This window comes from Zalophus californianus, chromosome 8, assembly GCF_009762305.2.
Source record: "Zalophus californianus isolate mZalCal1 chromosome 8, mZalCal1.pri.v2, whole genome shotgun sequence".
NCBI lineage: Eukaryota > Metazoa > Chordata > Mammalia > Carnivora > Otariidae > Zalophus > Zalophus californianus.
The window spans coordinates 79,991,281-80,004,426 of record NC_045602.1 but is presented as its reverse complement, the minus strand read 5'-3'; the positions used below and the strand labels follow the sequence as shown (position 1 = coordinate 80,004,426).

Here is a 13,146-nt window from a genome sequence, read left to right as displayed (position 1 = left end):
TTAATCATAGTCGTAAGCTATAACTTTTTCCAAGTAAGTTAATACAATTCAGCATGTTCTGTCTCATCAAATTAAATAAGACCGGCTTGGCAGGAAACCTGGTAAGCTGAGAACTTTCTCATGAGGTGGTCCTTGGCTTCCTTTCCCCACTAAAGACTGAGACAGGCCTGAGGGTTTTATGTTGTAAATGAGAGAATTGAGGTTGGCTAGCTTTTTCTATTTTACAGTGACTAATATTCCCCTTTGTTTCTAACTGCTCCTACTTCTAAGTTTACGTTTTCCCTCACCCAACAGTCTGACCAGAGATGTCCCCATCTTTGTGTGTGCCATGGCCTTCCCCACCGTCCCGTGTCCACTTCATGTCTTTGAGCCCCGCTATCGGCTTATGATAAGAAGATGCATGGAAACTGGCACCAAACGGTTTGGCATGTGTCTATCTGCTGAGCACGCAGGGTAAGAATTGTCAGCATTCATAGGGTCCTAAATAAATACATAACTTGTTATTTTTCTCAAAGAACAATTTAAGATGATATTGAAAACTTCCGGTAGCTCCCATTACACAACGATGTCTAAGTCTGAGGCTATCTGTGATGTGGTCCCAGGCTTTTTTCTAGCCTCACCTCCTACTCCTTTCTTTCAGACATCATACTTGCTAGTCCACTACCATATTATTTGCCTTTCTCTAAATACAGTTCATATTCATGCTTCTTTCTGCCTGTAATTCTTTTCTAGTTCACCATCATGCAAACAAATCTAGTCTAACTTTTAGGGTCTAAAAAATTTGCTAAAAAATTGAAGGCTCTACCTACACAGCCCAGACAAATTTCAGTCTTATAACAACCCCAGCTCTTAAGCTCGTTTTACATCAAATTGGCAGGCAGCTCTGCTCCATGGCTGCTCTGGGGACTCTGGGTCCTTCCCATCTGTTGGCTTCCTTATCCCCTAGGGCTTTGTCATTACTGCATGGTTATGATAAGGTCACTACATGCAAGTTGTAGCTGGTAGAAGAGGCACATCTGCTCTGGAAGGATTTTGGAGAAAAGGGATACACATCACTGTTGCTCACACCTACTGCAATGGAGGCTGGGAAATGTAGCCCACCCATGTGCCCAGGAAGAAAAAGAGAATGGATATGTAGGACTATCCACTAGTTTCCACCATATATACCTAGGAACAGATCTTTTTTTTATTTTTTCAAGATTTTATTTATTTATTTGACAGAGAGAGAGAGAGAGCACAAGTAGGCAGAGAGGCAGGCAGAGGGAGAGGGAGAAGCAGGCTCTCTTCTGAGCAGGGAGCCCGATGCGGGGCTCGATCCCAAGACCCTGGGATCATGACCCGAGCCAAAGGCAGACGCCCAACCGACTGAGCCACCCAGGCTTCCCAGAAGAGATCTTTTTAAAGATATGTGTAGGACCTTTATGGAAAAAATTCTACAGCTTTATTGAAAAATATTCAGGAAGATCTAAATAAATGGAGAGAAATACCATATCCATGGATGGATGCATAGACTTTGATGTCATAGAAATGTCAGTTTTACCCAAATTAGTCTATAAATCTAAAGGAGTTTCAGTCAACATTGCAAGAGGGGTTTTTCATGGAATTGTTTGAGCTGATTTTTAGAATTATTATGGAAAAGTAAAAGATCAAAACCGTGATAGTTTTGAAGAAATCAGTTGAGTAAGATGGGAGAACACTCTCAAAATAAACTTAGAAGTCCTAGTAAGTAGATCACTGAAACAGAACATGGAGATAAGGAACAGATCCGCTCATTTATGGACCCCACATTTACATATAATTTTGTGAGAAAAGGCAAGCTGCTCACTGAAAAAGTGCTTAGAAAATTAGTGGGCAGTCCAGATGGAGAAAAATAATCTTTTCTCTGCCTTGCACCATATACACAAATTAACACATATTATTTACATTCTCAGTATGAAAAACAACATATAAAAATTTTAAGAGAAAACATTGGAGACTATAATTAGGAAAAGGGAAAGAATTTTTTTTTTTTTTGTACAAGATGCTGAGAGCACATAGCATGGAAGAAGAGATTAATACATTTGAATATATTAAAATTTGATTCATCAAAATCAGCAAAAGCAGAGTGAAAAAACAAGTTCCAGAAGTTCTGCTTCCATGAAGAATACAGAACACTAAGAAGAGCATTACTCCAGACAAACTCTAGGATGTAAGTTTCTTGAACCTCTTGGTGAGCAGAGGTTGCTCACAGTAAGTGAGGAGAGGCAAGTCCCTCCAGGGAGAGCAGTAGACAAAAGCCTGGCTTACTTGTGACAGAGCGCAGGAGAAGGAGACCTGCAAGTGGGTAGGAAGAATTCAGCTAGTTTTTTGGGGGCCATGTTCTAATGAGTTCATGTGGACAACCATGAGAGTCCAGATGCTCTGGGAGTTACAGATGCAAGGGGGATTTGCCTTCATTCACAAGTTTTTGTCCACAGACAGGACAGGATGCTCATTGGAAAGACAGTTTCTGTAGCTGAGACAGGCTTTGGAGGAGCTGACATTTGAAGGCATTTGTCTGCTGATGGCTGGGGCAGGAAGTCCTCCCTTGAAGGGAATCTTCAGGGCACCTCCGTCAATGCCACCGGCTATGGGTAAGATAGCCCTGTTAGATAAGCAGGAAGAGATAGTTTTAGGAGAGATCCAAGTCGAGGTGTCCAGCCTTACAGGTGTGTGACTTGGGAACCGTCACTCATTGTTCTCTTGAAGGTATGTAATGAAGTTGTTCTTTCACTTTAGAATTAGGTAGCCTTGGGTTCAGATCTCAGGTCTAAATCTTGCCATGGCCTTACATAAGTTGTTTGATTTTTTTAAACCTTCCTGTTTTTGTGAGGCTTGAATGAATACATATTATAAACCACGCCATGTAATGCTTGACATGTAATGGGCTCAATCAGTCTCCTCTGGAAGCAGATGAGAGTTACAAGAGTGAGAGTGGTTAAGATCACAGGGGACAGCTTTGCAGCAAGGATGCCACCCTGGGTGGGCCCTGCGTGTGAGGGACATGTGGAGGAGGGAGGCATCTGTAAAGGGCTGTACAGGTCAGGGAGCACCACAGAGAGCAGCAGAGGGTGTTGGGTCAGTGACAGATCAGCAGGCTCATGCCAGAGCCATGTGTGACTTCCAGTGGGGTCATTTCAGTGGAATGGTGGGGTATGGAGATCTGCTGGGAAGCAGGAGATGAAGGCAGTGACTGTAGATGACTTTCCATAGCAGTTTGTTGGGAAGGACAGAGCTGGCCGGCATCAGTGGAAATGGGGAAGGAGGGAGCAGAATCTGTGAGTGGCATGGCGGCCCCCAGACATACCGTGTGCTCTCTGTACCCTCCTGCCGGTGCCCTGACCAAGGGGACTGAGGATTCTCTCTCCACCTCTCAGGTCCTTCCAGAGCACTAGCTTATTTGAACCACTGCAGCCCTAGCACACCTGTATGTTTTGCATTTAACAGAAGGAATCATCTGCAGGTGTCTCTTAGGGAAAATAAGCTTGCTGGTCCCATGCGGAGACACCATTAGTTTTGTTTGGATCTTCTGTGTTTTTAAAATCGTGGTCATTTCTCCCAACTGTCCTGTCAGAATTTCAGAGTACGGCTGCATGCTGGAGATTAAGGACGTCAGAACGTTTCCTGATGGGAGTTCGGTTGTGGATGCCATTGGGATTAGTCGGTTCCGAGTTCTGAGTCACCGTCACAGAGATGGCTATAACACAGCCGACATTGAATATCTCGAAGATGAAAAGGTGAGGTATATTTTACTGCTGCGTGTTTAGCGGTCAGTCACCTTGTTTCCCTCTGCGCTGTGGAAACACTTGGTCGGATTTTTACTGACAAGGTGACTTATATCCTCCCTAATTTATTACCTCAGTGGATTTTTCACCTGATTTGGGACTGGTGGACACATCTCCTCCTCAAAAAAATTACCTTACTGTTGCACATTGCGAAATGCCTTTGTGATTTGTTGTCTCGGTGTCCCGGCTCAGGAGTTGGCAAACCTTTCCTACAGATGGCCATATGGTCAATACTGTAGACTTTCCAGGTCATGCAGTCTCTGTTGCAACTAGTCAGCTCTGCTCTTCTAGCACAGAAGCAGCTGTAGACAGTCTGTAAATGAGGTGGCACGACCCATTTCCAATAAAATGCTGTTTACATAATAAACATATGCAATGAACAGGATTTGACTTGTCAGTAGTAGTCCATCCCTGTTCTGGATGCTGGTATTAGTTCAGAATGAGATACAATATAAAAAACAGTGCTTAAAAATACCTTCTAAAGCTCAGTGTAAAAGGTTTGGATTTCTTACCCCTTAAGAAATACTGATATGTCTAATAGAAATATCAGAACCCATATCTTGACAGATTAACAAAATGTTTTGAAGAGATTCTCAGAAAGATGGGTACAAAGATGTCCCTAGCAGTCTTATTCATTAATGGCCAAAACCAAGAAATAGTGCAGATGCTCGTCAGCAGAGGAATGGATAAACCAACTAGTATATTTATATAATGGAATACTACTTGGCAATAAAAATGAAGGAACTGCTGACACACAGAACAACGTGGAAGAATCTCCCACGTCTCTCAACAAACACATCTCTCGATGTGATGCTAAGCCAGGGAAGCCAGGCATACAACCACACATGCTGTGTGGTTCCATTTATAAATTCCAAGACCAGGCATCACTTGTCTCTGGTGTTGGAGGGCAGAGACTGGCTGGGGGTAGAGGGAGGGCCATTGTGGGTGATGGAAATGCCCCCTGTCCTATTGACGATCATGAACCCACTGGTGTGTACGGCTGACAATACTCTGAGCCAATCATTAAGATTGATGCATTTTCTGCATGTAAATTATCCTGCAGGAAAAATATTACAACCACCTAGAAAGAGGAAATCCTTGGAATTACTGTATCCCTCTTTTGAATTCTTTGGTTCACATTTAGAAACATGGGAAGTGAGAGTCTTTAGCTGTCTGACATCACCCTGGAAGTCACTTTGGGGACGGTGATGTACGTCCATGATGCCCATGAGAAGAGCCACGCCCACAGCACCAGCACCATCCCTTTTCCAGCTGCTGGTTCTGGTCATCCTGAGCACAGGGGCTCGAGGTGCAGGGGAGCCAAGCACAGCAAGTCAACCCTAATGCCACAGGACCAGAGAGTGGGGTTTAAAGGATGTGACTGTGTGTGATTGTTTTCGGGGTCCCTCTGCTGCCCCAGTAACAAATCTGAGGAGAGGGTTTACTGACGTGGATGGTGATTTTTAGTGGTCTATGTATGTAAAATGAGAGCTTACATAGCTACAACATGAAATAATTTTGATGTTTTTTTTTTTAAAAAGAAAATCCTCTACTACCTAGAATGTTTAATTTGTATAAGTCAAATTGAGAATGGTTGTATGCATTATAATCTAATTCCTCAGTTTACCCTAGTTTTCAGAGATACTAGAATTTTATAACCAGAAAGGACCTGAATGGTTTAGTCCCACTTTGTAGATGAAAAACCCCTGCCCTCAGGAGGCTGTGTGACTGGCTCATGAGAATCAGCAGTGAAGCCAGAACACACCGGGGTCACTTGATCCCCTGCTCAGTGCTTTTCCCACTTAGGTGTTCCTGAGTAGGACTGGGACATACTTAAAATGAATGACTTGGCAGTGAGATAGGCAGCCAGAAGCAAAGCATGGTAAATCTAAAGCGTCAGGCTGTGTAAGGCTGTGTAAGGCTGTGTAAGGCTAATGCAGAGAAGTGTGGTAGCTGTAACATGTTTTTTGGAATATAGTTTGGTGATATGGAATACAATATTTTAAATGTCTCACTCTTTGACTTGACAATTCTACTTCTAGGAAACTATCCTGAGGGAATGATGGCCCCTTCTCTCACCACCGACAACAAAAATAAAACAACCCCCCCTACTTTTGCATAAATATTTATATCGCTGTGTTATTTTTAAATATATCTTATCTGAATGGTGGAGTAAATTCTCAAATATAGGATTGCATGTAGCCATTGAAAATTACTCATAGTAATATGGGCTATGTTTATATTGTTAAGAGAAAAATCAGGACGTTATAGAAAGACAGGGTAGATAGATCTTCACTGTATAAGAAAAGTACAGATTTGTATGTTGAGCACATAATAGGTTTATAAAACACGAATCAATTATCTAAGAAATAAATGCCACGAATCCACTTAGCAAACGCGGCAGATGTCGCTACATTTCATGTGTAATAATGAATTGTTGAAATGGTGGTCCCTTTTTCCTTGATCAGGTGGAAGGTCCAGCATATGAAGAACTTACCAGTCTTCATGATTCAGTTTATCAACAGTCGGTTTCCTGGTTTACTTCACTTCAGGATCACATGAAGGAACAAATTTTAAGCCATTTTGGGTTAATGCCAGACAGGGAATCTGAGCCTCAGGTATAGTCTCCTTATTTCTTTTATAATGCTATTATCTGCTGCTATATAGTGTGCTAAGACATATTATTCTGAAGGAAAATTAGGCAGTACTATGCAATATACTCTATCGTGATCACTTATGAACCAATTCATTTATCGACAGCACAAAGAGGCGCCTAATATAGTAACATTTGCCTTTTGGAGCAAAACAGTTAATGCTTTCTGATTAGTACTGCATAAAGGTAATTTCTTTTCTATCAAAAAAATTTATTCTGATTGGCTGTCAGCTTTAGTACTTTTATTTCTCTCCAACTATTTAAACCAACTGTTTTATTTCTTCTCCAGCTATTTAAATCAACTGTTTAAATCTTACGATTTAGAGAGTAATAATCCTTGTATATTGGCATGAACACTCCGTGTTTTGCACATAATATTGGCTTGCACCTAATAAACAGGTGTTGAATAAATGAAGAGAAAATCAAACTCTCATTAAATTAGAAGACTTCCTGCCTTCTGTCCAGCCCAGCTTTCTCTGGTGCTCTGCAAGCGTGCTTTCTGTGAAGCTGGCTCTTCAGGCAATGCCTGGCTTCAGGCTGTGAAGCAGTTCTAAGTGCAAATGAATCCTCTCCTCCTCCTCTGGGTGACAGAGCCAGGCAGGGATGGCTTAGGCTTGTGGCTGAGAGTATGTAGTTCCTTCTACTGTACATGCTCATCTTTCTTGTGGAGAGAGTGGGGCTGGAGGACCAGTTCTCAGAAGGTTTGGGGGAAGAGGAAATGTCCTTTGTACTTTTCCCATTCATTTTTATGTACTTTTCCTATCTCTTGAGGATTTCTGACGTCTCCCCCTCCCCGCCCCATGTCTTTTCCAAACTCAAGACCATCCTGTAAGCCAAAAATTATCTCAAATGTAATCCTCCCGATCTTTCAGTAGAATCTTCCTCATCCTAAACTAAGTTGACACCAGAGTCTACCCTCTCTAGTTCCCAGGTGGGATTCTGTGTACCTTTGGGGTGGGATTGGAGGAGAATCCAGGACAGGAAGCTGGGAAGCCTGGTTATCTTGGTTCTTAATGCCAGAAATACTGAGAACAACTTTATGACCAGCTTTGCTTAGAGCTCAATCCAGAAGTGTGTGTTTGGGTATGTGAAATAAAGGGTATCAGTTAGCATAATAATTCTTGTACAGTTAATTCGTGGTGGTTCCCATATATATAAATAACAATAATTCATATATAGATGTTTCATCTATGTGTGCACATTTATCGCATAGCTATTAAAAGCTTTATTATAATACTCAAACTTGTACACATAATTTTAGCCTTTCTAATATTGAGTTTTTGTGGTATATTTAAAACTAAAAAACAATAACACAGAACACTGGAAATAAAGGTAAAAATTATGGTCCTTTCATCCGATAGCTATATACTCCCAACTAAAGCTTTGAGAGAACAGAAGCAAGTAATTCATGAAATTTCCCTGTGGAATATGCTTCTCTTTGCAAGCTCTGTGTTTTGTGAGTTCTTCCACATTTAAATGTGTAGCAGGAAAGCAAACTTTGTATGTCAAGGGCTGAATGGATGGGAAGTAGACCTAAAATAGAAGGTAGCATTTAATTCTTGCTCCTGCCTTATTGGTGAAACAGAAGGACAGTATTGGGGGAAGAGACTTGTATTTTAGGTGATAATTTTGATTTGCTTTCATTTCTTTTGCAGAGTAACCCTAGTGGCCCCGCATGGTCCTGGTGGATCCTGGCGGTGTTGCCATTGGAACGCAAGGCTCAGCTGGCTATTCTTGGCATGATCTCCCTTAAAGAGCGTCTGCTTGCCATTCGGCGAATATTAGTCATCATCACGCGTAAGATGAATAGTCGGCAGGAGCTGGTTAATAGCAGGGAGAGAAATAATTAATTTTCTCTCTCTCTCAAGGTTTCTGGAAGCCCTTGTACTTTTGTGAAGAGTGCTAGGCATGGAGAATATCATCCCATTCATCATGCTTTGTAAAATGCTCGTTGATAGGGTTACAAAATGGAACACTTAGCAAACATTGACTCCTACTCAAATGTTAAAGGTCTGTGCCTCACGGAACCTGACTCTGTGCAAGATTAGTCTGAAGTTTGAATGGAGCCCATGGTTGGAAAAGAACCTAAGAGAATCTCTCAGAAGCAGAGGCTCTAGGGTGTAGTTCACTGATAGCAGGGAACACCACAGATGGTTGACGAGTGGTTTAGGTTTTGCAAGAAAGAAGGACCCTTTCCCCAGTGAAGTGTCTTCCTGCACCAGATGGAAACAGCATGCTTTGGTGGCTAGACAGGAAGGGGAAACCACATTTTTATCTGGAAGCAGATTTCTCAGAACACAGGCTAACTGAAAATGTGCTTAGGCTTTGTGTGTCACTGTGAAGTTGTCTGTGAAGTTGAGGAATCAAACTGTGGTCCAGTGCAGGAGCCCAAATTAGTCGTCACCCAAGAAGCTGTAGCTGCTCGATAGAACTGTGTTTTGTGTCCGGCGGTAGTTCAGATATTGTACATTGCATGTTGTAATCAAATGAACGTCAGAATACACAAAGGTGTACCCTGGATATAGAAAAATCTGAGAACAGTATAGGTGACTTGAGGATATATATTCCTACACAAGAAAGAGTGAGCAAAAGTTAGCTAAAACTCTACATGCATTGGTATGTCAACATACAACCAAACTAGTGCAAAAAATTCCTTGAAAACATAACCCTGTCTCATTATTTGGTGGGTACTAAGCGTTTAGGAAATTGTCCTCTTGCTACTAGGATTTGCATTGGAAATTAGGCCCATCAGTAATTTGAGTTCACCATCCATCCACTCATATATGAAGACATGAAAAAGCTGCTATGGAATGGGCATCTATCTATTCCAGGAAAACATACCAGGACAATATGCAAGAAGCCGGAGGTGGGGATGGGATGTAAATAGTCAGCAAGTTTTTCCTCCGTGTTCAACTTAAAACTTTTCTTTGTGTCTTTTGAAAAGAGGTTTCAGAAGTGATCAGACCTGGTGTTATCTATTAAAGAACAATACATGACAACTTCAGCCTCGGATGGATGTTGGTAGTATTAATCGGAATAACCATTTGAACCTGAGATACTGAATTGTTCTCACTGGCCTAACCAGCTGGTGCATTGAGTAGGCTACTTGGTCTATGCTGTAGATAGAATGGAAAGATGATGAGAACCAGGCCAGGGAATAAAGCACAGCTTTCTAAGTTTTGCTGTATTCATTCAAGGTGTATGACATTTGAGTTTTAACAAATATATTTCATAATGTCAAAAGTTGGTTGTTTATCAATCCATCAAGCATTTTATTAGAAAGACTTTATAATTGTGTTTCATTTTAATTGTAGAAGTTTTCAATAGCTAAAGCTCAGTTTCATTATGGGAGTGAGAAAATATTATTCTTATATAACTTAGTCATGAAGTGAAAATGTGAAAGTATTTCCAATCAGATGTTTCTAGTGCCTCACTTCCTGCAAATCTCAAATCTCATCTTGAACATGGTTTAAAGGCAGTTTCGCCAAATGATTTCTAAAATATTTTATTGATTCATGTGTTAATGATAGTATCCAACCTTCTTAGGCATTGTATCTTAACCTGATCATCTAAAAGAAAACAAAACTGTCTAGTATGCCAGAGTACCTTTCTTGGGAATGGTTCATGGACATGGGTATGCACTGACCATTCTCTTTCTTTCTCTTTTGGAGAATTTTTCCTACCTTAAAACCGTATCATTGCTGTTTCCACCTGAGAGTATGTAAAATAACCACAGTGTGTTCACAGTTTCCCCAGGAGCCTTCCTGAAGTTAAGTCCCTGTGCTCAGCGTACCAGGGCTTGTCCTGTACATCAGATGTTGTTGCTTTCTCAGCCTTACTCTTGAAATGTCATTACTGGCACAGATCTCTGACCAGAACCACTAACTTATCTTTTCCTGATTCTGTCTGCCTTTTTCTCAGTTGTCAGCTCTTTCCAAGTGTTCTTGTGTAAAAGCCTGTTTGGCAGTAATGATGTAGCTAGAACAGCAAAAGTTTCTGTTGTCTGTCTTTTGACACCCAAGGGAATGGACTGTGACCATTTCAGGCTCTGTCCAGCATCTCACCTCTGCCTAGAGCAGAGCAGGATCAGATGGGCACTTCCTGAGCACTTAGATGATATTCTTTTTTTTTTTCTTTTAAGATCTTCTTTGTTTATTAGAGAAGAAGAGAGCATACGCTCGAGAGAGCACAAGCAGTGTGGGGGGCAGGGAGGGAAAGGGAGAAGCAGACCCCCACTTAGCAGAGAGCCCGACGAGGGACCGACGTGGGACTTGATCCCAGGACCCCAGGATCGTCACAACTGCAGGCAGATGCTTCACTGACTGAGCCACCCAGGCGCCCCTGAGATGACATTCTTTATCAGGAAGTTGGACCAGGGAAATAATATCTCAAGTCATATTATGAGGGAAGCTTCCTTTTACAAACTTAAGGAAACCTAAACTCCAGTTTGCCACAAATTTGCTACAAATTTAGCTAAAGCAGTGGAACAGCTCCACCCCCCCATACCTCTTTTCTATCATGGAGATGTCATTTCTAATATTTCTCAGAAAACAAGGTCTCATTCAGAGTCAGAACATTCAAGTTTAATTTTACTGAAAATGTTCCAACACTAATGGTCTAGTTACATCAGAATAAAAACAGAATCTACTTAGAGTAATAATAAGAGTGTGGGGGGAGGGGCGCCTGGGTGGCTCAGTCGTTAAGCGTCTGCCTTCGGCTCAGGTCATGATCCCAGGGTCCTGGGATCGAGCCCCACATCGGGCTCCTTGCTCGGCGGGAAGCCTGCTTCTCCCTCTGCCACTCTCCCTGCTTGTGTTCCTTCTCTCACTGTGTCTCTCTCTGTCAAATAAATAAATAAAATCTTTAAAAAAAAAAAAAAGAGTGTGAGGGGAGTAATTTTTCTTCTTTAAGTATGGTACTTGAGGCACATTCTGTACACTCTGTTAGGTGTTTTTTCATTTCACTCTCCTAAGTGGCTTGACTCGTAATTCCATCCCTGCCTACATCTCTGAAATACAACTGATATCCTGATGGGCAGTGTTCTGAAAGCTCATGAGATTTTTAGGATATCACATTCCCTATGTGTCCTCATCTTCAAAATTGAAAGTTAGAATACTTTTTTAAAGTTCCAAATTTAAAAAAATGTAAAATTTTAAGATTTTTCCATGCAACCACATAAGTGGTTCATAACCAATTCATGTGCCAACTTTTGGAGTGTTATCCCATTTTTATAACCACAAAGATGTCCTTTCTTCTCTTAAGCATCACTGCCCCCCCGTCTCCCAAACCAAAAAGCACCAAAAGTGTTTAGTAAGTTGTATCTCAACTATTAACATATATCAAGTCTTACTACAGGACTTTTGAATCGTCAAGGAACAAAATTATAGATGGTAGAATTACCACGAACTATGATAGTATCATTTTGTCATAAAATTATTTGAAAATTGGTAGTTGTTATAATCACAAAAATACTCCATTGCCTGGACTAGCTGTATTACATAGAAGTCATTATGATTTTTAAATTGCTTTTAAAAAGTACTCATCTGTTTCTTCTTCCTTTCCCCTTTTATGTTAAATTACTTTGATAGGTACCACTCTTTAAAATTTAGCTGCTACCTATCAAATATTGTGACAGATACAAAGAAGAAAGATGGAGCATTAGGAGGGAAAATAAATGTTGGGTGAGTTTTGTTTAAGGCATGAGGTTTTATTTTTCCTAAATACTCCCATGGAATAGGGTAGAAAGGTCCCCATCTCCCATTCTCAACATGGATAGCAGTGGCAGCTTGCAGAAAGAACCTCTTTCTCTGTAGCTCTGCCCTTATGAGAAGACCCTGTTCTGATTCTGTGACTCATCGAAACTAAAAAGCCAGGGAGGCTAGATCTGAATGAGTAGGGTGAGCTGTGCCAGCCATATGGGAAAAATTGAACCCTGATTGTTGCCCAGTATCACCTCGTCCCTAATGGGGCTAATGCTTCATTCTGGGCCATTGCTTTCTGACTCATAGGAGGTATTTCCACCTTTGCAACTCCTCCCCTTAACTTCACCTTAACTTTGGCCTCTCAACTGCTAAAAAAAATTACCAAGTCTGCTGAATCCTGACAAGTAGCTTTTAGTAGTGGACCTGCTTTTAGGTGAATATTAGCATATTGAGTATTAGAATATTGCAGTAGCATAAACTATTGAAAAAATTCATTTGCCCCCACTGCAGATAGACTAGTTGGGGACGTAGCTCTGATTTGTGCCGAAGACTTAATTTCTAAGTGGCTGGGTGACAATGCAGAGAGGTCCATGCCACTGAAAGAGAAATTTATTGTTACTCATATTTCCACTAGAAATGAGAGGCATGCACTCAGGGCCACATGGGGAAGCACCAGAGCCAGAAGGCAGAAGCAGGAGTGTGGGGGAGAGCCTTTATTGTGTTTCTGTGGGAAACACCAGGCAGGGCAGGGGAAACAGCTTGGGATTGTCTAGTTTGGGTGGTGGTGGGTTTGGGCTATACGGGTGGGATCTTCTCTGGTATTGTGCCCTGGGTGAGTAAGGCCGAGGACTCTTTTCATGGACTGTTAAGAGCCAGACAAAGGAGGTGGCTCAGAGTGTGGGCTCTGGATTGGTTGGTTCTCATATGAAAGTTATGCTTCCTCATGGACCCTTTGCTGCCTCTGACTGACCAGCCCAGTGAGGCCCCC

General features: G+C 41.6%; 1 protein-coding gene across 1 annotated transcript in view; it reads left to right on the top strand.

The window, feature by feature from the left end:
• Window positions 1-11,124, top strand: part of LONRF2 (LON peptidase N-terminal domain and ring finger 2) — a 40,817-nt gene extending 29,693 nt beyond the window's left edge. Inside the window, 4 exon segments of the mRNA XM_027620597.2 lie at window positions 295-453; window positions 3,593-3,755; window positions 6,272-6,421; window positions 8,112-11,124. Of these exon segments, the coding sequence (XP_027476398.1) occupies window positions 295-453; window positions 3,593-3,755; window positions 6,272-6,421; window positions 8,112-8,306 (667 nt within the window). The 3' untranslated portion in view covers window positions 8,307-11,124.
• The last annotated feature ends 2,022 nt before the right edge of the window (window positions 11,125-13,146 follow it).